Below are 26,662 nucleotides of genomic sequence, written 5' to 3' on the forward strand. Positions count from 1 at the left end.
TGCGATCTCCGGATTAATGTGCTGGCGCTTTACCAACTGACTTATCAAGCCCTATGTTGGCAGTCTCCCTAATTTGTCAATATTCTTTTTAGGGGATGCCAGTAAGAAGCATTAGCTCCCATGAAGCCAGGGATTGCACCCAAGTTTACGATACAACCTGGGAAGTGGCAGCCAGGGGATCACCTTTAGTGGATGTAACACTTTATTTCAAATATCAAGTAATAAACCACAACAAAATGGACAGAAATTAATTCATGGTTTGGCCACCACAGATGCGACACATTTTTTTGAAAAAATATCTGAAAGCCACAGTGCTTAGTCTTTGGTTTCTTTTCTACTACTTAATGGAATACCTCATCTTAGTGCCTATTTCAAGTTTTTGTAACAAACCAAAGATCTATCAAGAACCTCTTTTACACACCATTAAAAATCCACATTTGGAAAAACTTCTTGTCTGATAACTCATAATTATTTCTTAAATGAAGTGAACTGAAATATTACAAAATTGTTTTATTTTATGAAGAGAAAAATATTCACATTCTTGGAGTGCCTGTCTGTATGTTAGTTAAATATATTCTTATAAATATCATATAGCATTTAATCTTTTAATGGTAAGACTTCGAAAATATTTGCTTATTAAATTTTCTGCATGTCAAGATATCTACAAAGAGTACCTAAATTTATTTATAAATTGTTTGATAAATCCTTTTGCCAACTGCAGATATGCTGCATGCAGTATACATTGAAGAAGCCATTAGCTTTACATGTAGAGGTCAGACAAGCAACTTTATAGATGCAATTAAAGGCAAATGACACAACTGGTAATTAAAAAATTACTTGGTAACGAGCACTGGAGAGCTGTTGATAATAATTTATAAAACATTTTCAGAATCGACTTTCTTTGAAACAATACAGTTTTAGAAAAAAGGAAATTTCACACTCAAATTTGAATTTGAGGAACACTTCTGGCATGAAGCCTTTGTCGGGCATCTGAAAGCACACAATTCGATGAAACATGAATGTTTTCCTTAACAAAAATTGATGATTTATTGAGCCAAAATCTGTGCAGTTTTTTTCTTGATGCATAGGTTGGGTTACACCAAGTGACAATACTGGTTTGTGACAAACGCCAAAAGAATAAACGATGTGACCTCCGACGTCACTCAAAAACCATAACATGATTCGCGCGCATACCTTTGCGTTTTGGCAGCCAGCTAGAAAGTGTAATCTTACCATGACTCAAATCTTTTTGCCCGGCGAAACATTTCGTATACAGTGTTTTGTCAACAGAGGGCGGTTTGAATGTATAAGATATACATGTAGAGCAATATTGAAAACAAACATGACCGTATTTTAAATAGAAAAACTTGATTATGATTGTATCAGTTAAGAGCCAAGAACTTGGCGTGTCATGGCCCTGCGATTAAGAGCACCAGACTCAAGCTCTGTGTATCTGATCAGTAGAGTGTGGATTCGAGTCCGTGTTGTGACACTTGTGTAAAACCTGTGTGTTGTGTAAAGCTCGCGAGTGCACTTATCTCAAAGAAAAGGGGTTTGCCAGGTGTTCTTGGTTTACTTGGCTGCATGTTGCACCACAACACCTTGTAAACCATTAAGCAAAAAAAAAAACTGTATACCAGTCACAAATTGTACATGTGGATGGTATTTTGGCTGGTAACCTTATATTGATAAGAATAATTTTGTTGTGGTTAGCTACTTTTTGCAGCTCTATGATTGAAATTGAAGGTTTGATAAAGGGCTAAATAACCTACATATTTGCATAAGGTGGTGGGATTGAATCCCACCCGAGTAATATGCCTTTGATTAGTGTGTACAGTGCTAACACACATTGTGGTATATAGGTAAAACCAAAATTAATATTCTACATATTATTATTAAGAACAAAAGGATTGCTGTCAGAGTCTGTGAAGATTCAATTCATACTGTACATTACTTTATTATCATAATTATCCACAAGGCAGCATACTTAAAGTACGTTTGTCATACATACACACATCCATGCACACAATGACATGGCACAGTTTGTTAATTACTACAGAAAGTCTCACATAACACTTGACATCAATCTTTCAAGCAAACTTCTTATCCAAAAAATCTGTTTCTTTTCCTACAAATATAATTGACTAAGATGGCTGATACAGATTTACAATATTTTTCTATGTGAACTTTGATAAAGTGTTTATTTGCTTTCAGATTTAGATCTGTCGTTTGATTATAAAATAGAAAAAGACTAAAATTAACCTTAAGTGGTTAACAACCAAACATTGTGGTCTTGTTGCACAAGGTGAACATTGCAATATTGAGGCACCCAACTATTTTAATACACACAAAATGCTTAAATTGGCGGTTCCAGCTATGGCTACGACTGTTGCCAAAGGTGTTGTTAGGGAAGTCCTGTACTTCAGTGCATGATGACGCGTTGATCAAGCCGTAGTCGTAGCTGTAGCCACCAATTTCTTTGTCAGCAACATCATTAGCTGACTTCAGAAAGGTGGAAACAGAGCAAAACGTTTTGAAAGGGTTCTTTCGGAGTTCTGCATTTAAATCCAAGATGGCAACTGCATAATGGTTGAAGAAACTTAAAAACTGTAATCTATCCTTCCATGGGAGACTTCTGGGCTGTCCTTTTTCTTAGTTCTGTCTGCTGACGCCAGTGCCTCAAAAATCTCCCATTGTTAAATGATCACGGCTGCAGCACCTATGTTAAGAAAAGAAGCTAAATTGGCAATTGACCATGAGGTTATGTTTCAAGTCACCACAATTAACATGGATTAGTTCAAGTTGCTGTAAACTGTCAGGTCAACCAAAACGATTTATGCGTAGTCACATGTAAATATTGTTAAATTACCAGAAGTGACTGCCCCGTCTCTTCATATTCATTTTTTTTTTTAAATGTGCAGTTATGCCAGCTCCCAGATTGGCCTACTTAACAATGTGCAGTTATGCCAGCTCCCAGATTGGCCTACTGAACAAAGTGCAGTTATTTCAGATCCCAAATTGGCCTACTTAACAATGTGCAGTTATTTTAGCTCCCAGATTGGCCTACTTAACAATGTGCAGTTACCCAATTTATGGACTGGCCTTGCAGCTATCCGACCCCCCAGATTGGCCTGCTGACAATTTTCTAGAAAGTTAACCGGATATGTAACAAACCACACTATGATGTGGACTTCATATTGCTATACAAATTATGTAACGCTGAAACCGCACCATTTTAAGTCCAATGAAAATGCAGCTTAAAGTGAATTTAATTATAACTAGAGGTGTTACTGAGCTGATAAGCTCTAGACAAAGCTACAACTGTGCAAAGTAGACACCGACTAGGGTGCGTTTTCGCAGTCGTAACCAATAACTGGTTCCGATGACTTTGTCGTTGGTTGATCACTGGCTATAGATCGCTTGCATTGGCTGCCATCTTTGATGAATCGTGCATGCGTTAAGGGGTATCATTGGCTGAGAGTCGTGCGCAGCAGGTACACATGTTCCATTTCCATTATTTTACATCAATGATGGTGGTCAATGACAGCATGCGCAATCCATCTATTGACCGAAACAGTTATTGTTTACGACCGCGGAACACGCACCCCCTGGTACCGCTACCTACAATATAGAAATATATTTGAACCAACAGCAGAGTGGTAATACTACTACACCATTATCAACGACTATAGGTTTCAACCTACTACAGGAACACGGTAGAAAAATATGGTCATTTTTGTGGATTGCAAAATACATAGAAAAAGAGAGAGAGAACAGGTTCAAAAGGCAGACGGGATGACAAAATGCAAACCGAATAATATCGGTCGATTCTTAAATGAATTTCAAAGCTGCATGTGAAGACATAAGTTGCTTGTTACATTGAGAGCAGTATTATTCAGTTTATTTAAACACATCTAATTGCATACCAGTTTCTGCCTGGATGTATAAACAATCATAACTTTCGGGAATAACACCATTCTGTATGTTGATAGAAATTTTTAGCCAGAGTTTTTTACTGCGCAAAAAAAAGAACAATAATTAGAACTTTTTTGGAACTGAAGTCCCCCCCCCCCCCCCCCAGCGAGTTGTAATGAAACAAAAAGCACATATAGTTTTTTACTCAAACAGGATAAGAACTTTATCAGAAGTGAAGAAACAAGTTTGCTATGTATTTTACTGCTGCGATGCCCCAATATTTAATATTGGACATGACCGCATCCAATGTAAAACAAATATTGTATGCATTTCGTTTGTGCATTGCTTCAGAACAGAATCAATCGGTGAAATCGTGCTTTCTATTTCACTCATCTTCAAGCAACTGAGCAAATAGTCCACTCCGTCGTCGTTTCCAGACTTGACATGTGTAACTCACTTCTATATGGTCTTCCTAATACTCAAATTGAACGACTTCAGCGTATTCAGAACTATGCCGCTCGTGTTATCACCTTAAATAAAAAGTCCTGTCATATAACTCCGATTTTGAAAGAATTACACTGGTTACCCGTAAGCAGTAGAGCTAAGTATAAACTTCTGCTTTTTGTGTATAAATCACTCACCAACAATGCCCCTGCATATATTGATGATCTACTCAAACCATACAATCCTCCTCGCAAACTCCGGTCTTACAATTCTAGTCTCCTTATTGAGCCCATATCCAATCATTCATGGGGAGACCGATCTTTCTCACATGCTGCCCCACGCCTATGGAACAAATTGCCAGCACTAGTAAAATCATCTGTTTCTTTAACACAATTTAAGAAAAACCTTAAGACACATCTTTTCAACCAAGTATTTGAGAAAATGGTTTGATTTCTACCCTTCGATGTTTTCTTTGATATTGCATTTGTATTGTACATTGTATTTCTCTTCAACATGTTCTGGATTTCTTCTTAGCTTAGGCTTACGTTTCAATTTTGGTTATTGTACATGTAAATATTATTCTTTGTATTTAGCGCCATGAGCACTTTGATGGATTTGTGCGCTTTATAAGTTCTCATTATTATTATTATTATTATTATTATTATTATTATTATCTCGTGAAAGGGAACAGTCCAGACATCATCTTGCCATAATATTCTGCAATAAAATACTCATATGCATCCAATATTTGTAGACTAAATTGCACAACCTACGACTCTTAGTGGTTATGTAAATGTATATGAAAATTCATTATCAATCTTAATTTTCCTTTTTCTTTCTTTTTGAAGAATACTAAAAAAGGACAAAAATAGATTCGGGTGAACGTTTATATTGTTTTTATCGATTGTTGCCAATGACTATACTTTCTGGAAACTTAAAAAAAAACATTCCTGGATCGATTAAATATTCACCCAGACCCATGGCTATGATTTTAGTTATTAAATAAGGTACATCAACAAGTTTTAAAACTAAATTGTTTAAATTGAAGCTAATAATAGAGGAATACTATCTTTACTTTTCAGTACAAATCACTATTGGATAGGGGATGGGAATATATCAGTTTCACTGTTATATTTTAGGTCTGCTCTATATGGCCCAATTTCATGGCTCTGTGAATTCTGCGCTTACGATCACCATTCTCTGCCTACTGTGCAAGCGCCAAAACATCTGAGCTACATGTAGCTGTGTAAGCAAAGAATGTCTATAGTAGCGTGTTAACCTAGAGATTCGCTTGAAGTAAGCACGGAATTCCCTGCTTCCGCAAGTGCGGATTCTTTGCTTGTGGCAAGCAGAGACATAAAATTCTGCACTTACGATCACCCTTCTCCGCTGACTGTGCAAGCACCGAATAATTTGAGCTGGCTGTATAAGCATGGAATGCCTAGTAACGTGGAGTACGCACGAGCACCAGCAAAAAGTCCCTTCTAACCCATGGGATATGTTGACTAAAGTACAGAATTCTCTGCTTCCAAAAGCAATAATTCGTTGCATGCGGTAAGCAGAGCCATGATTGGGCCCTGATGTGCCTTCCAATTCCTGGCGAAAAAAATTAACTCAAAGGTACCTCAATCAGAATTAGAACCCACAAATATCCACAGATGTCTTAGACCCGAGCTCTCCCTATTACAAGACGCAAGTGTGAATCCTGTTATAAGTTTGGGGTACAAACAAAGATTAACAGTGATGGGCAAAAATTAATCACAAGTCTTTTTTCCCTAATACAATAATTACACAGACTAGTATTATGTTTTTATTTATAAAATAAAAACAAAACATCAAGTACATCTTAAAACCAATTAAAAAAATTCTTTTTCACTTTCTCCTTCTTCAACGAATATAAATTCAAATTTCTAAACATGTCAAGGGGCAAGTAGTTCTCAAGAAAGGAGATCACTGGAAGAAAAAAAAAAAAGGCCTTGGAAGATTGAGCAGTTTCTTCATACAATAAGATGTGGTTTCAAAAACCTTGTCTTCACAAGCAGCCCAAGTGAATAAGCTTGAATTTGTACAAGCTTATTCATAATAGAAATCTTGATTCTTCAGACATTCTTAATACATCCCCCCTTTAAAAAAAGAGACTGATTGTTGAAGAGAAATTACATCAGCATTAACAGAAACAACGTTCACGCATCTTAGACAGGAGTATTGCAGAGAGAAGGCATAAGAGTTGGGGCCTACTTGGATAAGGCATACTATGTAGAGGGTATGCACTGTACTTGGCCCTTTAAAACAAACTTAAAATCTTACCAAGTACCAAAGAGCAGACAATACACATGATATGGGCGTTTTGAAACAATCTAATCTAAATAGTTTGTTTTTAAGGGAAACGCAAATTAGAAATCAGATTTAAATAGGAAGAATATCACGCCCGATATTCTTAAGCAACGTCTGAATTTGGGCCTCCTATGAACAAGCCGCAGCCACAACCCAGCCACTAATTTGGTCGCCACTTTTCCTTGATCACATTTCTTTGCATTTGATTGCACAATTATGACACACTTAATGAATCTTCAATGCTCGCTGACTGATAATATTTATAAGAAAGAGAACAGTACATTCAGTGTTTCTCTCCCTAAGTTTTCATTCAGTTGAACTTCTTGCAAACATGATACATGTGTGCCAAACTAATTCCAACGTCTGACTTTCTTTAATTTCTTGGTCACTACTAAACAAACATTTGCAATGTTTTAGCAAACTGCTCCCGTTAAAAGACACATGGGCTGCATTAGCTCCAATGGGTAGGTAATAGGAATAGTAAAACCACCAATACTTCCACAAAGTTAGAAAAGGGGGATGTGGTAATTGCAACAGGTAGGTAATCAAGAGTAGATATATCCCCAAAACTGGCACAAAATCATTGCTCATTGACGTTAATTCACTTCACTCCGGTCAAGAAAGTTATTACTTGACGCAATTTTACGACTTTGCTTACAAGTAAAAAAAAATCAGTGCTTACTGTGGCTTAATGTAAGTGCTTTAACTAAGCATATTTCACAAGTTAGTGAAGATTTATTCCTTGTGCTGGTGCAGAGTTCTTGTAACTAAGCATTCTTCACGTACACTTCTAATGAAAATTTGGGTGCAAAAAACTGTCAGGCCGAGAATGGTGACTGTGGACATACGATTACCGGTACATGATAAGCAGAGTCATGACATTAGGCCTTGCTGAACTCCAGCTCATGTACATTCAACCAGGGATGTACATTACTCAGAAATATTGAAGAGCTGAAGAAATAACCTCACCTCTTTATCAACAAAGGTGAAGTGATTACGCTTAGTAAAATGTTATAGAGCTAAAGTTTGATACACATAAAACCAGTTATACCACTCTATATATTATCACATTGCATTTTGGCTGGATGCGCAGCTTTCAACTTGCTATAAAAATACATCTATTAAGTATGTCGTGTTCCTGTGATTGACGCAATGATTTTAGATACTCTTGATGATTGATGAAATGTTACACCAACATGGCTCGTCATTGTGGAGGAAAGTTTACCCAGAGATGCAACTCTTGTGGCGAGAATACATCGTCCGATCATAAACTCTCGTCGCTTTCATTTGCTTGTAGCTGCATATCATCAGGTTCAACGGCACCCTCATGTAAGATGTCACCTTCACCTAGCGCATCGCCATCTCCAACATCTGTGGGTTATAGAAATGTAATAGTTTTACAAAACAGCTCAAATATTGCAGCCTAACAGATGAATTACAAAACAGTTTACATTACGCCTTGAACACCCAGCAGGGTGGATACGTGCGCATTACAAGTCTTATTATTATTTATTATTTATTATTATTACAAATATAAAGAACATAAATAGATTACTGGAAACATTATCACTAACATACAGATGTTTGTTAAAATTATAATGGTTTTACAAAACTGCTCACTGCAGCCACTTGAATTACAAAACATTTTACATTACAAATACAATAAATATAGATTACTGAAAAAGTAAAAGGTAAAAACAAAAAAAAAACCTAAAAACTAAAAGAAGCATTTATGAAATCAATCAGAACATTCAATGCAGATAAAACATATTGCACAGCAATGGATAAAGATTAAATTCAATTCAATTCAGAAACAAAGTTATTTCCATACTTCTAAGAAAAATAATGAATACAGAGTGTCATGGCCGAGTGGTTAAGAGCATCGAATTCAAGTTCTGGTGCTGATTCACCGGAGTGTGGGTTCGAATCCCGGTCGTGACACTTGTGTCCTTGAGCAAGACACTTTACTATAATTGCTTCTCTTCACCCAGGGGTATAAATGGGTACCTGCGAGGGTAGAGGTTGTTATTGTGTATGAAAAAGCCACAAGCGCCTTACAGGCAGCTCAGGGCTGTATACTCCCAAGGGAGCTAAGAAACATTACAGGGATGTTATTGGCCCCATGACCAGGGCACTAATGTAAAGAGCATTGATACGGTTATTGTGAAATGCGCTATATAAGAATTTGTTATTATTATTATTATTATTATAATGACAAGTACATGTAATAATGGAGTAAAGTAAGATAACAGTAAGTAGCAGTAAGCAGGATAAATGCCATGCAGAGAGAAACTTTGAGGCTGGTTTTGATAAGCAGAAGCTTGTAGAAAACAGCCCGACATAAACACACAAAAAATGACACACAACATTAGACTAAGCTTGGGCGGTTCCAGAAATTTGAGGCTCGGTTCCGGTTCCGAAAAAAAGCTCGGTTCTGAGACATACCCGGTTCCAATTCAATATAAAACATAAGCCGCCCGTCCCGAGCTCACACACACACAATTGAGCCGATCTATTTTAACTGAAAATAACCAAGTTAATCAGACATTGGTCCCGAGCTCACACACACACAATTGGAGCCGATCTATTTTTAACGAAAATACCAGAATACCCACCCCGAGTCAATCAGACATCGTGCCACCGAGCACCTATTCTCCCTGCATTTAAACAAGTCTTTGATTTAGCCGGCAGTACGTCCGTTGTGTAGCAGTACGTCCGTAGTGCAGTACGTCAGTACGTCCGTAGTGCAGTACGTCCGTAGTGCATGCAGTGTGTCGTCTCTGTACATACAAGTGTACATGCCTGTACATGCCTGTACATGCATACAGTACTGTGTGTTTTGTGCATGGGGCAAGCTTTTATGAATATGGATATATCGGCAGCCAATCACAACGTGCTGTCTATTTGGACTTTGGACTCTGTACATGTACATGTATATGCATGAGATATACATGTATAGATGCCTATGCATTGGAGGGGGCTGTGCACTGTGTATGCAGCCACACGTGATAGTTGATACTCATGTTGGCTTGAAGCCTTTGCACACTGTATCTGCGGTCACCGCTTTCAACATCAAGCCTCAATTTCTAGAGCCGGTTCGTCGCAGGATCGGCTCCACAGAGCCTTTTATAGTTGGGACTCTTTCTTTTAAAATCGGAACCGACAAAAGCGGGTACCCGGTTCCACAGAAGAGTGGAACCGCCGGTCCGGTTTTCAATTTGGAACCGGGTAGAACCGGGTAACCGAAGGAACCGCCCAAGCTTACATTAGACATGACCTCTTCACTAACACAAGATACATAATATAGATCAGAGATAATACAACAAACTCATAATTGCGAAAAGATTGAAAAACAATTCAAACAGAAGTGAAGATAAAACGTTATCAAACTTTGCAAACTGAGCATCCAGACTGCTTTTTCCCATTTGGTGATGTTCGGACATGCAATGGTCTGAAGTGCGTCCTGTTTATACTTATCTTTGAATTACTACTGACTTTCTACTTACATGTAGATGAATCAGATTTGAGGAATGAGAAAATTCCTGAAAAGTAGCTTCAAGACTTAGGGTTACAATTTAGAAGGTTTACAGACTCTGCATCACTTTTTTTTTCTCCTGGAGACAAGCAGACTATAGTGTTCAAAACTTTGAGACCAAACCGACTCTTAACAGAGCCAACACTCCCCGCAAAAGAGATTACACATGGCTGTACCCGCAAGTTCACAATTTATAGTTAATTCTTATCTTATTTTCCACACCATGCAAATCTTCAAACCCCACTTTCTGCACGAATTAATTAACAAAACTACAGGTTTCCACACAATGTGGACTATTTCTGCCTCCCTTTTGTAATAGCTTTACGTCTTTCAAGAAGGCTCAAGGCTTGAGAAAAAAATCCTGTAATCAGGAAAATTTCTGAAAATTTTTCTTCCTGTACTTACCGGCATCACTTGGGGCTCGTTCAGCTAAGGCTTCAGCCGTTGGATCATCATCGTCAGGTAGATACCTCTTATCTAAAGCTTCCTTGATTTGATTATTTGCACCCTTAGGATCTAAGTCTAAGGCCCACGAGAAATTGGCCAAGGCTAGGTGAGTCTGACCGCACTTTTTGAACACCTGCGATGACCGAGAAGAAGAACAAAAGATAGCATTGTTAGTCTGACAGATAAGACAAGGAAGGTTTCCTCAATTAGACAACTACAAAAAATTGACAGCTTCATAAAACAGTTTTTAAAAAACCAACTAGGGCAACACCACAATAAAAAGACATACAGTCGACTCCCGTTATAACGAGGTCCGCCGGACTGGCCCATTTTCCTTGTATTATCCGAGTCTCGTCTTAAACGCAGCGCGCTAAATATAGATACATACGTCATCATTGTGCATGCACACAACACGTGTACTTCGAATACATGACATAATGGCCGCACGTGTGTACATAGATGCATGGCAGAGCTGCAATTGACTATAATACTGTGTGCATAGAGTAGTATGTGCGATGTACTGCACAAACAAGCACAACGCGGGGATTATAAAACTGTTTTAACTAAGTTGGTTTAGTTTTAAATTCAATTTTAAAATCAATTTACATTTTACAAGATTGATAAAAAGTGAAAGATTTTAACTTGCGTTCATGTTTTGGGAAGTTTCTCTTACAAAACTTTGGTCGCCGGCAGTTTATTGCCAATGCAATAAATAGTCTTGGTTTTCATTGGTAACCACCTGTTTAACACTGGATGGTTCATTGCTGCTGCGAGAAACCAGGGAAATCTTACTGCTGCAATGCATATTGCACACGCTGTGAAAATTTTCAGTCAATAAAATAAAAGCTGGATTTTCATTGGTAACCACTAGTGTAATAATAGAAGGTTCATTGCTAACGTGAGATACCAGTGAAGATTGTGCTATTCTATGCATGTGTGTGCATGTGCAATACACTCGTCGCAGCAACAAAAAATAGAATCTTGATTTTCATTGGTAAACACTGTGTCATGTTAGATGGTCCATTGCCAATGTGGGATACCAGGTAAAATCTTGCTTTTGCATTCAATAATATTGATCACGCAACTAGTTTTGATTGTAAGTTGCGGGTGTTTTTTTCCTTCTGAAAATTTATAACGCGCTTATAAACTCAGTGGATCAGTATCTTTCCTTAAGATTTCTCCAACGTTTGAACCATGCAAACCTTCTAATCCCACCATTGTCCGGAGTTTGGAATTAACAACCTTGCAATCGTGACTCACAATTTCGGATTAGTGTTGCTAGCGGTAGCGTCCACTTAACACCTCTATTGTATGTCTTAAAAGCCACAAATATCGACTTTACCAGCTGTACAGGTATTTCCTTTGGTGGTTTTTGAATTGTTCTCGTTATAGAAGGGTTTTAAACAATGTTTTGCTCGTAATGGGTCTCCCAAATTACCTCGTTATAACCGTGTTCTCGCTACTACCGTGCTCGTATAATCAGTATTTTAATGCATTGAAACACGCATGGGGCTGTTCGGGACCGGCAAAAAACCTCGTATCAACCGGAACCTCGTAACATGCGAGCTCGTAATAACGGGAGTCGACTGTATACAAAAATTTCATACCAACCTTTCCCATGATGAAGTATACTAGCGACTCCTTAGGGATAATCTGTTTGAGTTCCTCCAGCTCTCGTAGAGCGTCTTGATAACGCTCTGTAGCAAAGAAGATGGACGCCCTGTGGAACTTACACAGTGGGTTGTTTGGATCCATCGTGATGGCTCGGTTTAGCGTCTGTAGAGCCTGGTGGGATTTGTGCTGAGCGTGTTGTACCTGAAAATGGGTCAGAGAGTTTTTTAAAAAGGTCACTCAGAATTTTAAAAACAAGTTCCATATTATTTTAGATGTTAAATTTACATCAGGAATATAGAATATTATTTGGTTTTATCCATTACACTGGTGTGTCAAGCACTGTATACTCAGCTAGTTCCAGGGTTCTTTAAAAAAAAAAAAAGTAGGTATATTACTCCGGTTGGATTCAAACACTTGACCTTTGCCAATATAGACCAGATGTCTTGCCAACTAGACCACCCAGATTGCCCGGTAGCTATTCTATGTAATTTACCACGTGAACGGACAAACTGTAGGAGAGTAAAATCATACCAAGTTTCAAACATATAGCACATTAAGTTTTCACAGAGCTACCGATGTCACAAGCTATTTTCCAAATGAGAAAGGTTTTACACTGTAATCAAAGGTTGTTTATTTGGTCAAAGAATTTTACATAATAATTTCTGGTAATGAGTGCCAAAACAGGGCAAAGACTAGTAACTAGACTTCACTTACCACTCCTATATGACAAAGGAGCACAGAGCTCTGTGGATTAATGGCCAGGGCTTTCCGATAGTGCATTTCAGCCAACGCAAACTTCTCTTGTTTGTAGTATATCATACCAACCCCATACCTAGTAAGATGAAAAATACATGCATAAATCATTTGAGATGGTTGGATTGGCACCATATCAATTTTACGATGGACTGATTGATTGAAATACTGAATAAGTAAATATCTATTGCGCTAGAAGTATAACCTACCATGCGTTGTAGAGTCTTGATTGGATGAAATACTGAATAAGTAAATACCCATTGGGCTGGAAGTATTACCTACATGTACCATGCATTGTACAGGAATGAGAGTCATTGCTCACCAAAAAGTCTGAAACTACACACGTAGGATACAAATTCTGCTGATGTTTGTTGAAATTATGGCTTTTCCACCTGAATGGTAACCCCTGGAGTTATAGATTCCACTGAGCTTTAAGGAACAGTGTTCTCAGCACTAGAGAAGTAGATCAAAGAGCAGGTTTTTGTAATATATGGACAAAGTAAGGGCTGATTGTCTTCACCAGGCTGACTTAAAAAGTCTGAATTCAGATGAAAGTCTGACAAATCTCGTCTCTGGTTGCAGTGTCTTGATTTAATGAGTACTGAATAAGTAAATATCCATTGGGCTGGAAGTGTAGGCTACCATGCATTGTAGCGTCTTAATTGAATGAAATACTGATTAAGTAAATATCTACCATGCGTTAAAGTTTCTTGACTGCATGAACACTGAATAAGTTGATATATGTTGGGCTAGAAGTATAACCTACTATACGTTGTAGTATCTTGATCGAATGAAATACTGAATAAGTAACTACCCATTGGGCTAGTAAGCCTACCATGCATTGTAGTGTCTTGAGTTTATTCGTATTGCCGTACGGTAGCACGACATTGCTTTATCTAGTTCTTCTGTGGCTACATACTCGTGACCCAGTAACGTGTAGGCGTACGCAAACTGAGGGTCAACCTGCATTGGGAATAAATGTTGACAAATCATCAAACTCTATCAAGCTCAATGTTTAATCACTAAAGAATACAGTCGAAATTGTTGACAATTTATTCAAAACATAATGGGCGCTCACATCAGAAATGTAAATGTTAACAATATCTTTAAAATTTGAAATGACTGGTCAGGAAGTGAAACTCTGAACCCTGGTTATTTTAAAGGGTTTTACAGACTCTCACTTTTGAGATTCAGCAGGAAGGGTCTGGTTTGGGCATGAAGCAATAGAAATCAATTCTATATCCGCTGCTAAAATATATGATTCAAACTGCCTCTAGCTACCCGATAATCTCAGTGGACTAGTTGGCGAGACATCTGGGCCCAATTTCATAGCACTTCTTAACGGCAAGCAAATTTTCATGCATACTGTAGCAGAAAAAAATTGCTACGGTGCAAGCGTATTTTACAGGTTAGCAGAAGAATTGGACAACCATTTTGCGCGTTTACTGTTGATTTGCAATGTGACGTCATATATTTTCGTGCGGTAAGCACCGGAAGGTTAGCATGCCTTTTCGTATGCTTACGGTTAGCAGCGATATGAAATGGAAATCACACAGTAAGCACAAAATCAGCCGCTAAGCAGCGCTATGAAATTGGGCCCAGCTCTAGATTGGCAAAGGTCGTGGGTTCGAATCCCACCAAAGTAATATGTCTTTGATTTTTGTTCACAGGACTCGGGAATGTACTGAGTATACAGTGCTTACAGACATAGGTGTAAGGGTAAAACCAAATGATAATCTTTATCCCTATGCAAATTTAACATCTTTTAAATTCTATTCCTGATCAGCTTTTAGATAATAACTGTTTGTAACATACCTGAGCTGCTCGTTGGAAGAATTTAATTGCCATGTCGTGTTCTTTTTGCAAACTGAAGCAGTTACCCGTCGCGCACCAAGCCTGTTGAGAGAGCGGGGACAACAATATTAAATATAGCAAAAATAGCAGGCGCAAAATGAAGTAGCTGGACTCCTAGAGGAAGGAGAAAAGATGAAAGTATTAAACAAAAACACAACACAATGGCAACCTGTCTCCAAGAAAAGAAAAAATGGCAGACCTCCAGCAAGATGGAGAGATGAGATAGTCAGCCGTGTGGGATCAACAGCCTAGCAAAGATATACACAGAAAAGCATGATATTTGGTCCTTTGAATAAAGTAGAAACATTCTATTGAAAACAAAGGTTTGAAGTACATGAAAACATGGTGTAGGCTCTTATACAATGTTCAGGCCTTTGTAATAAAAGAAAATCGGAAATCAGATTAAAGTAGGAAGAGTGTCGTGCCTGAACAGAAATACTTTGCACAGTTTGGAACAGGGCCTTCGCCCAGCGGTGGGATGACATGGGCTGATGATGATGAACAGCGGCAAGTTGCCTCCAAGCAAAACACTAAAGACTTGACCTACTTCCACTGAACCCTTGATCACACATAAGAATAAAACAAACAGGAAGGGACAACAGCAAAAAATGTGAAAAAAATTTGTGGAAGACATGGGAGTATTTGTAACATTAACAGGTGAAAAAAATCACAATAACAAATAATATACAATAATATGTCAATTTTATAGACAATTTAACAAACAATATTCGTATTGCACAAGCAAGATGGTAGAATAGAAAAATACAGATGGCCTGTAAAGGTTAAATTGGCTCTATGAAACAGGCTCCTGTTGATTTAAAGCACTTGGCAAAAGGAAGCAGTCTCAGTGAACAAGTTCCCTTGTACAAGCAGAGCAAAATGCTCTGCAAAATGTGTCAGTTGCTATTTAACAATTTTCATTTGCTACTCAATATGACCGTTCAGTGTGCACAAATTTTATTTATTCAAAACATTTTGCTTTACAAAAATGCTGGATGAAATTGTTCCCTAGTGGGGCTTCTACAAGTGTAACTTGCTCATCGTAATCTGTTCTGGGTTGTCAAGGATCCAAACTCAACTCTTACCTCTGGTGAATCCGGCTCAAAATCTGCAAGTTCTTGTGCCAAGGTGGAGAGACCTACTTCCTTGTGTAGATGCCATAAAGCAGTGGAGAAGATCTCCATTCCTTCAAGGTGGTATGGCTCAAGACGACGTACCTCATAAAACAATCTTCCTGCCTGCAAGGTTTAACAAAGAAGGAGTGAGGTTGTGATATTCTCATGTAAGTGGACTGGGAGAAACACGAGTTTGTCCTTTAACGAGTTAGTACATGTATGACTTTACATCAAGGAATGTTGCTTACCAATTTTCTGTGAAGCAGAAATGGGCAGGATACTAGTCACAAATTGAACTTGTGGCATGGTAAGTTGGCTGGTAAACTTATTCTGGTAGCGTAATTTTGTTTTATGCTAAGCTACTTTTTGTGAGCAACTCTATGAAAATGGGCCCAGGTTTTAGCCAGAGTTTTTTTTTTAGGTTTTCAAGGGTTCATCCTTGAGTTACCGCTTGTTTAATTTGGTGCAAATCTCTAATGTTATTGCATAAGTTCTACAGCATCATGGGATGAGTTATCTGTATTACCACAGCCCTTGGTTCCCTACTCATACCTTCTGATATTCCGCTAATTCATAGCGCGCCCGTCCGACCTGCGACAGGACCCAGCCGGTGTTGTAGTGTTGCGGTGGTAAACTTGAGAAGAGAGCGATTGCTTTACGACAGTCGTACTGGCTTAATGCTACATACGCCCTGCCGATCTCTCGTAGTAAGGCCAGAAGACCCTCTGAGGACCAAGCAGAAAAGACACCATAAGTTATAATCTCAGTCACTTTCCCGCGATGTGTCCTTACACATCATGGCGAGACCAATACACTCACTTTCTGTCTAGTGGTGTGTGCCAGATCTTGCATTGCATCAATTTAGTAATAAAATATACAGAAAGAGTTCATCAAGAGTGAGCAGGGGGCATGTTCATAAGAATTTTATGAATTCTGGATTTGAGAGACTGGGCTGATTGGGGTACAACGACAGAAGCAGGTAGTGAGTTCCAAAGCCTAGCACAGGATGATATGAAGGATCTCTGATACTGAGAGGTGCGCGATTTGGGGATGATGACAGTATCTTGTGTACATGACTGCCTACTCAAGCGGCTTGCTGTTTGTAGAGGAAGTTTGAGACTGTCAAATGAATGGGGTAAAAGAGAGCACTGATTAACAACTAAATACATCAATTAAGGACTCTGATGTAGGTACCTGCAGAAGCCCTCTGGAAGCTCATTAACTGCTGATGCTGCGAGGCAGACACATACGCTGCCTTGGTGTCTAACGTTCGATAGTTATCCGGTTTGATCAGATCTTCAGAGTCTGGTGGTTGTGTTATCGTGGACGTACGGCTAGTCTTGCTTTTCGTCTTGGCCTTGAGACCACGAGGTGACCCGATTTTACTCCTGGCTGACGTCTTTTTGGTTGCATTTTCCTGTAGAAGAGAGATGTAATGGGTTATCATCAACCGAGAATATGAATGAGTGGGTTATGTCTCCCACTCTCCCCTCCACAGGCCTTGAGTTTCCCTCTTGGATGGGCACAGCAATTTCCCTCTGGTAAGGGGCACTTAGAAGAGAAAAATGTACTTATCTATAGGAAGGCTTATTGGAGTATAACAGGTAAATTGAACCAATTGGTTAGTTCCTTATTGGACAGGATTCACATCAGTTGTAGTGTAACAAGGTCTTATTGGAATTGAACAGTTACATTGAAAAAGCTTATTGGCAAAGAATAGTAAAACTGAACTGATTGGTTAGTTCCCTATTGAATTGGATTCACATCGATTGTATTGTAACAAAGCTTATTGAACAGCTTAATTGAACTGATCAGCTACACTAGTTCCTTATTGGGATGGAATCATATTGGTTTTATTGTAACGAGATTGTGACTGAATGTATCATCTTACCTTGACTGAATTATTTGTAAAAAGCCTGGAGCTCCTCCTAACTCCTTGAGGGTTTTGAAACAAAACTTGAGCCGCACTGAAAGAAAATTCACAATATCCAAATTTACATCACTCTGCTAAGCACAGAAAAGTATTGCCGAGCAGAAATAGGTTACCCGCCAAAATTACATTAAGTTTAGTCAGTATTACCATAGTGATTTTTATTGTGACATCACACTTTGCTTAGAAATTAAGATTGATACACAGTTAAGACGAATCTTAGCCCTTTGTGAAACCGAGCACTGAGGTCGATTTCACAAAACTCTTCCTGACTTAGGATCGATTCTAGGATTTAGGACAAGTCCCAGCCTTGAGAACGCTCCTACGTACACGATCCAAAGATTCGCAAAACCTGTCTTGAGCAGGACGAGTCCCAAGTAAAATAAAAACCACAAACAAATTCACGGCTAGCGCAACAGCTATTTGATGAGATTCAAGAATCCTTTATTTGTACCTTGATTGTGGACTTGGTGTTGGATTGAGAAGCATTGGTGAGGGATCCTTGTTAGTGTTACTAGAATTCCCAGACTGGCTGAAGACGGCTGGCTTTGTGATCTGAGATCTTCTTGATATTCCCTAATCACACACAGAGAAAGAAAATAATCTTCAATCAATGGATGGAGTCAAATAATCATACAGGCTTTGTGATCTGAGATCTTCTTGATATTCCCTTATCACACAGTGAAAGAAAATCATCTTTAATCATTGCAGTCAAATCATAACACAGGAAAAACTCTCTTAAATCAATGGAGTCACATAATCATACAGGCTTTGTGATCTGAGATCTTCTTGATATTCCCTAATCACACAGAGAAAGAAAATCATCTTTAATCAATGGGGACTAATAATCACACAGGAAAAAACTCTCTTACAATTGAATGACGTCAAATAATCACACGGGAAAAACTTTCTGAAATCAATGGAGTCAAATAATTACACAGGAAAAACTCTCTAAAATCAATGGAGTCAAATAATCATACAGGCTTTGTAATCTGAGATCTTCTTGATATTCCCTAATCACAAAGAAAGAAAATCATCCTCAATCAATGGATTCAAATAATCACATAGGCTTTGTTAACTGAGATCTTCTTGGTATTGTGTAGCGCAGTATAAGTATCATTATTATGTTCCCTAATCACAAAGAAAGAAAATCTTCTCCAATCAATGTTGTACAATCATCATACAAGAAAAACCTCTACTAAATCAATGGAGTCAAATAATCACGCAGGACAAAGCTCTCTTTAATCATCGCCTTACCTTTTTCTGTGGCGCCCTGATTTCAGCAGACTGACTTTCTAACATCGTTGGCGATGGGGTGATATAAGCAGTCATACTGTCACCGCCATTAGGAGTGTCCAACGGGAGAACCCCAAAACTGTACAAAGAAAGAAGGTATGTAAAGTTTCTTTTGTTGGGTTGAAATAAGGGGAATAAAAGGGTAGTGACGAGTTCTTACACGGGCGTTTAAAGCCGGCAGGGTCGAATTGCCGTGTGATAAAGGCCCGAGCCGAAGGCGAGGGCCTTTAGCAGTTGGCAACGACCCTGCAAGGTTTTAAACGGACGTTTAAGAACGAGTCACTACTCTTTTATTCCCATTCATAAACGCCCTTTTGTTACAAAACGTAAAAAAATACAGTTATAGACACTTTAATAATTGAAAATTTGAGGTTTTAAATATTGTTTTCCAAAATTTTGTGAAGAATCTGGTCGATACGCGTGGGTTGTGTGTATAATATGCAAACTAAGTAGGATTTCAAACTTTGCATGGTGGGGGTATAACAAGGTGAGGTTTGCAGTAGCACCATGTGTAAATCTCTTTTGAGCAGTGTTGGTTCTAAAAAAATTGTCAACCACCAGTTCTTTTTATAACACAATATAAAATAAATTTACACACAGCGCTACCACAAACATCACCTAAATATGCAAATTAGTTATCAACTCTAATCTTCAGGCTTATTTACTGGGATACATTCTCATCCAAACCAATGGACCTGGATAAAAGTTAAAGGGCTGGTCTCATTTTGAGTTTCATAATATTAAATTCATTTTCATAAAGCACTGTACATCCATGACTGGATCTGAAAGCACAATACATGATAAAATAGGGATGAGTTTTAACAGCTGCAGCAACTAGCTTAATATCATGAGATACGAATTACATATACATAAGTAGGAAACAAGCCACACAACCGTGTTTAAAATCTCCTTTTTTGAGGAGTGATTTCCAACAGTGTACTCTGCTCTAGAAATGCTTTAGAATTGCAAAGGTATTGGGTTCAAATCCCACCCGAATAATATGCCTCAGGGAAAGCACTGAGTATACAGTGCTAACACACATTCAGGGCTGTATGCTTTGTTTTTGAAAGGGCAAGGGCACCAAGGCATTTTCTTCTTGGAGTAAATTTTTATCTACACTTAAGACCACTCCTCATATTTCAAACACGCTGAAAAAACGTAACATTAACAGCAAAGAAATAAACGAAATACAAAATACTAAAATACAAAACTGCAAATTTGTACTGGAGCATTTCAAGGGCACCAAGGCAATGACCAGGGGACACGCAGGCAATCGCCTTGGTTGCCTCCGTGAAGTATCAGGCCTGGACATTGGTGTAAGGGTAAAACCAAAGTTAACAGATACTCTGCTCGTCTTGAATTAAAAAACATCACGGTTTTGGAGGTTTTCCATGACAACCATCTAACCTTGGTGTGAGAGGACTGAGGGAGACCGGACCCCCTAAGAGATTCCTCCCGACCCTGGGTCTCGTCCTTGGGTAACGTGATGAGCTAAGTGGAGCCGATGGGGGTAGGATGAGAGGCATGTCACCCGGGGTGTGATGGAGGTCAGGAGTTTGTACTGAGTCAGGAGTGAAGAGGTTAGATAAGGGCTTGATCCCGGAGAGCTGTACATTGAAGGTTGAGTTGTCCTGCATAAACAGATCACAATAATATTACTTTGTTAAAGGAACTGGACACTATTGGTAATAACTCAAAACAATTGTTAGCATAAAAACTTACTTGGTAACGAGCAATGGAGAGCTGTTGATGGTATAAAACATTGTGAGAAACGGTGCCCTCTGGAGTAATGTAGTTTTCGAGAAAGAGTTAATTTCTCACTCAAATAATTAAAGACTTCAGGCCTGACGTCTTTTTAAGACATCTGAAGCACACAAATTTCTGCAACAAGGGTGTTTTCTCTTTAACTATTTTCTTAAGAATTTCAGTGAGCTAAATATCGATTTGAAAAATGCTTACTTAAACCATACAGTTTTGGAAGCAGCGTAAGTAAGATTAAATCCCTGCATTATTAACTGGTGAATTACTTTAAAGCTAGCTTTACCTGTGGCGTCTCCATCGCAGGTGAATCCAGTACCAAAGGTTGCTGATGATTGACGGACATGTTTTCTGTATCGATGATAGGGTACAGATCTTGCTGTGTTGTAGATACATCAGGAGTAGACACTGCCATCGTAAATACCTTGCTGGGATCTGGCTTCTCCCCTAGACAATTCAAATTCAATTCAAATCAACGTTTATTTCCACATAATATCAAAAAGTACAGTCAATAATAAATAAATGATGTAGAAAGAGACAAGAAAGAAATATACGTGTTGCTCTTACCTAGATTACAGAGATCTGCAAATGAGGACCACAGGAACGGGTTCATCTTTAAGCTTTGCTTGAGTGACTCTGATGCTTTGGTTTTTCGCTCTGTTTTACTGCATATGGGAAGAAAGTATTTTCAAAGTATTAGAGGCCTCTATTGTGTTAGGCTGAATTGCAAGGCTTAAATTTTAAGAAAAAGTAACCACAAGACAAAAGGACTTGTAGCTCAGAACTTCCACTGGTCCAGAAAAACATTCCAACAAAATCAGAAAACTTTGCTATGCTTCAAGCCATGGACACTTTCAATAAACAGTATTGTCCCAAGGCCCACACTTTGTGTATCACAACTTATATATAAAATAACAAACCTGTGAAAATTTAGTCTCAATTGGTCATCGGGGTCGGGAGAAAATAAAGGGGAAACCCACACTTATTTCTGCGCATTTCGCCGTGTCACGACATGTGTTTAAAATAAATCCGCAGTTCTCGATATCGAGAATTGATATTGTTTTAATATTTTCTGAAAAAGTAAAGCATTTCAAGGAATAATATTTCAAGAGAAGTCTTTCACCATTATCTTCTGTAAACCCTGTAAGTTACTGGTAAATCTGTGAACTTTTTAATTTTGTTTCCTGTTCCGAAAGTGTCCAATGGCTTTAAGAAGAAGGCGTCAAGGGAACACCAAGTGAATAAGTTAGTAATTCTTATAATGTGTCATTACCTTGGGAGAAACACAGATCAATATTCATAAATAGTCTTGCACACTGTAAAGTCAAAACAAAAGACAACAGCACACTAAGTACGAATGATGATAAAACAATCTAGCACGCCTTGAAGTTCGCTCTTGAAGGGGCAAAGCCATTTTCCTCTGGTAAGGGGCACTTCTATGGAGAAAAGGTTGCCATGGGTTATATTTCAAGGCCTGTAAAGCGCATTGAGACGGTTATTGTAATATGCGCTATATAAGAATTTGTTATTATTATTGATGGGGCTTGGGGAGACACTGTGTGCATAAAACTTTCTTTACACATGAGTTGTCTTCAGGTGAAGCAATGGATAACAACTCAACATTTCAATCAGTATGCTCTGGGCCCAACTTCATAGAGCTGCTTAAGCACACAAATAAGCTAAGTAAAACAAAATTATGCTACCAGAATAAGGTGACCAGCCAAAACACCAGGTCACAAGTATAATTTGTGACTGGTATCCCGCTCCTTATTGCTCAGCAGGGATTTTTAGGCAATATTTTCTGCTTTAAGCAACTCTATATAACTGGGCCCTAAATGTCTTCAGGAGAAGCATTGAAGATCTGCGCAGACCTTACCTGCATATTCTGGCCAAGAGTGCAAGAGCAAATGGTGCAGCATCTCCAAACTCTGTCTTGATTTCTTCACAGGAGTGGGGTTTGAGGATTGCATTGCCGACCAAGGCTGCTTCTCCTTCAGCCATCCTGTAGGAACAAAAACAACATAAGGAAACTTAGAAGGGTTGAAGGAAAGAATCACAATTTACCAACACCAATCTGTAAGGTTTTGATCTAGCAAAATATTGTTTGAATCCTCCATAAAATATGTACACTTTCAAAATACTTCAAGGCCATATCCAAAGTGGTGGCTTCAGCTATGGCTACGGCTGTTGCAAAGGGAGCTGCTATGGATGTCCTTTATTTTAACACATGATGGCGTTAACTGGGTATATTCACAGGACTGGAATTGCACGCAGGCCATGGAAGGTCATGGCCTCCGTTGCCCCTAGTCTTGGCCTTGGTGCCCTTTAAAAGTTTCCCATTGACTTTAAGATTTTCCAATGGAAGTGCCCTTTGCAAAATGAAAACGGCCTTGCCCTTTTCAACATGTTCAGAGATGAAATTCCAGGCCTGTATTCAGCATCGAACCACATGGGTAACACATAGTGAATGTGCTACAAGTGTACTCCACGAAAATTCTCAGTAACTTTCCATCGTTACTCACTTATCTAAATCAACACAGCAACGTGCCATGAGATAGCGACACTGTGGGGTGGGACATCCTTTCATCTGTAGTAATGAGTAGGCTCTATTGCCTTTGCCAGAACGGTAGTAACATGTTGCTAATAGAAATAGCGCCTCATCAGAGCCAACTAGGATAAAAAGAAAAAGAAAAACGACATAATTACAAATCACAAGAATCTATGCCCTATGTTGCAGGCCAATTCTTTCATTGCCCCTGGGCATTGCCATGGTACCACTGGTATTTTTATGTGTTTGGTGTGCAAATGAATACATGGGAAATCACTCACTGGTGTAACATATTATATCAGATATGATGTTGCAATATTCAGGTTAAACATAATTTTTTTTTTTTTTTTTTTAAATCACGCATTTTGCGATCATTAAATTTTGGGGGTTTTTTTTTGCAGCCGACCCCCCTTCCCCTTTCATTCAATCTATCAAACTAATGAAAATTTACAAAATGGATCAAGGACAGTTGATGATGGCTCGGCATTACCTTCCTGAAACTGCAAGGTGTACATGTAACTAATAATCAATAATTGTAGGAGTTTTTCAAGACATACCTTCAGCATAGAGTCGTTCAGCCAGGAAGACAGCATCTGAGTAGGCGTAATAATTTAAACACTGCCATATTGCAGCCTGTAAACAAATACAAAATATCATTCTTTCAATTTAAATTCTACAAACTGTTTTAACTCATTAACAAAAACATTTTTAATGAAATTATAAACAACTGAAAATTTGTGCGTGCAGGAAGTCTAGGCTCTGTGGCTCTTTTGAGTGTAGCGTCACTCACTGGCAGACACCTAGGTGAGCCCCATTGCAGTAAGTGTGAACCGAGTGTCTTTTACGTGCATTTACACACACAGGACTAGGCCTGGGCAGCTAGTGAAATTAACTAGTCGACTAGTCGTGCCTCAAATAGTCATGACTTTGACACTTAGTTGCGACTTATTCTTAATTCCCAAGTTGCATAAGATAATGTTTACCACAGGCACAACAATACACTACACTATATAATTTACGCCGAATGGATTGAGAAGGATTGCGTCACTGATGTCTGATTGTGTTTCGAAAGTAAGTTACGATCTCGTGAAGTAGGTAAAATTCATGCAGTTATCATGATGGATGGATTCATGATCATGTGCAAAGCAAAGTTGGATCATGGTTGGATCATGTAGGTAGAAGGTTGGATCGACATTCCACTGGTCTGGACAGTCTAGTCATGCTATGCTAGTCGTGACATTCATTTAATTTCAGTTCTAATCTGGGATGGGAGGAACACATTTGGGCCGAGCACTTGTCCTTGTGCAACTCTGGGCTTTATTTACAAATAATTGGAAACACTGAAAAATTAAAAGGGAGCTATATTCAAGGAAATGTAAACAAAAACGAAATATTAAAAAATTTAAAAAAATAAAAACTAAAAAAAAGCCAAACAAAATAAGCCCTAGGCCAATATTTAACGGAAAATAATAGTTCATTCCATATCTCCATATTTTGCGAAAACTATTCCAGAGGAAAAATTGAACAATAATTTTCTGATCTTAGTTTTCAGTGACAGTCGGCACACGGTCGAGTTGACTCTGTAGTGATTGTTTTCATTTGAACACCGTACACGGATATGGTATGCGAATGCGATTAACGTTAATTTCGTTAAAACTTCGACAGATTAAAATCGCAATATCTCAAAAACAGAATTAATACAATTAAATATTCTTACCTGCACTGGCTCCTGGACAACCATGATATACTACACTAATCTAAAAACGCATGTGAAGTAAACAACTTATGCGAGATTCTTAATTTTGTAAAATATTATTTCCTCTTGCAATTTTCCAACTGTCCGCCATTTTGCACCTCGTTATCAATCAAAGAGACTACTTCAATCTAACAAGTAATCTCATTGGCCAGCTGCTGCAAGTGTGTATAAGTGCTGTTTTGATTGGTCGGGCTTTTACAAGGCGGCCAGCGGGAAATAACAGCATAACTTTGGATAATTATTTTGTTCGCAACAAATTGTTTTTTTAACATCTAATTAATTTGATCATAATGACTTCAGACATAATAAAACAAATAGCAATTTTGTAGTTCTTGTTGTCCTATTCTATATGATGTTTATATATTCGGTGTTCATACATTAGTAGAAAAAAAGTTGCCGGGCAGCAATTTTCTTCTTCTTTCATAGCCACCTGGCTGGAGGGCCGTGAAGGGGGGGGGGGGGGGGGGGGTGAACTAAACAAAATCCGATGAAACGGGAGAAAAGGGAGAAAAGCTCCAGCCAAAACTTTGTACACTTCGAAAGAAAAAATATCAAAAGTTCACAGATTTACAAATAACTTATGAAATATTTTTCCATGATTAAAACAATATCAATTCTCGATATCGAGAATTACGGATTTATTTTAAACAATGGCCGATGACCGATTGAGCCTAAATTTTCACAGGTTTGTTATTTGACATAGAAGTTGTGATACACGAAGGCTGGGCCTTGGACAATAGTGTTTACCGAAAGGGTCCAATGACTTTAAAAACAAAATTTCAAACAATTCAAAACCACGAAACAAAACTGAGGCAGTGAGTAATAAATGGCAACTATAATTAGTCAGCATAAACTGCTCCAGTTCACAAATCAAATCGTACAAGTAACTTTGTCAAACAATTTAGCAGTCTATAATAAACATAACCGGAAAACGCGCGCAATATTTTGAACCAAAGCACGTGGCAAATAAATTTGCAGTAGAATAATTGTGTTTTAATTGTTCGCCAAGCAGAAACACTATTACAATGTTGGCCGGCTCGAGTTATAGTGGTTGTCCTGGAAGGAAGTTTCTGCACAGTATAAATAGGGAAAATGACGAATAACTGCTCATATTTTTTTTTTCATAAAAATTACGATTAACTGCTCATATTTTTGTCTCATAAAAATGACAGTGAACTACTCATATTTTTGTCTCATATATAACAAAAAATGACAGTGAACTAGTGTCCCCCCCCCAACCCCACCCCGCCCCCCGCTATGCAAACAATTATTTATTATGAATAAATCGCTTGGTGGCAGTATCACTTCACTCATCTTGGACATCCCTGTACCGCATGAGTTATACTGAATCTCGCGTTTGAGC

At 38.4% G+C, this 26,662-nt stretch overlaps 1 protein-coding gene across 1 annotated transcript; it reads right to left on the reverse strand.

Annotated features, from left to right (window-relative positions):
- Window positions 1-1,932: 1,932 nt before the first annotated feature.
- LOC117291243 (cell division cycle protein 27 homolog) lies at window positions 1,933-25,395 on the reverse strand. Its single transcript, XM_033772862.1, has 20 exons — window positions 25,261-25,395; window positions 24,101-24,176; window positions 23,518-23,665; window positions 22,872-22,997; window positions 21,563-21,660; window positions 21,282-21,442; window positions 20,645-20,868; window positions 19,199-19,316; window positions 18,396-18,517; window positions 17,903-17,978; window positions 17,206-17,428; window positions 16,564-16,736; window positions 15,982-16,134; window positions 14,858-14,938; window positions 13,878-14,005; window positions 13,004-13,121; window positions 12,287-12,490; window positions 10,634-10,808; window positions 7,919-8,064; window positions 1,933-2,719 (listed from the first exon to the last, which is right to left on the reverse strand). Exons 1-19 carry the CDS (start codon window positions 25,282-25,284, stop codon window positions 7,958-7,960), a joined length of 2,535 nt encoding a protein of 844 aa, XP_033628753.1. The 5' UTR covers window positions 25,285-25,395; the 3' UTR covers window positions 1,933-2,719; window positions 7,919-7,957.
- Window positions 25,396-26,662: the final 1,267 nt, after the last annotated feature.

The sequence above is a fragment of the Asterias rubens genome, chromosome 6 (assembly GCF_902459465.1).
Source record: "Asterias rubens chromosome 6, eAstRub1.3, whole genome shotgun sequence".
Lineage (NCBI taxonomy): Eukaryota > Metazoa > Echinodermata > Asteroidea > Forcipulatida > Asteriidae > Asterias > Asterias rubens.

What these genes read in the sequence shown, in the direction of transcription:
- LOC117291243 (XM_033772862.1), bottom strand. Translation starts at nt 25,284, where the DNA reads ATGGTTGTCCAGGAGCCAGTGCAG. An exon ending in AATTAGCGGAATATCAGAAG is followed by an intron (nt 16,135 to 16,563) that starts GTATGAGTAGGG and finishes TAAACCTTGCAG; the next exon opens with GCAGGAAGATTGTTTTATGA. An exon ending in TCAAGACACTACAATGCATG is followed by an intron (nt 13,122 to 13,877) that starts GTAGGCTTACTA and finishes TCATCTTACTAG; the next exon opens with GTATGGGGTTGGTATGATAT.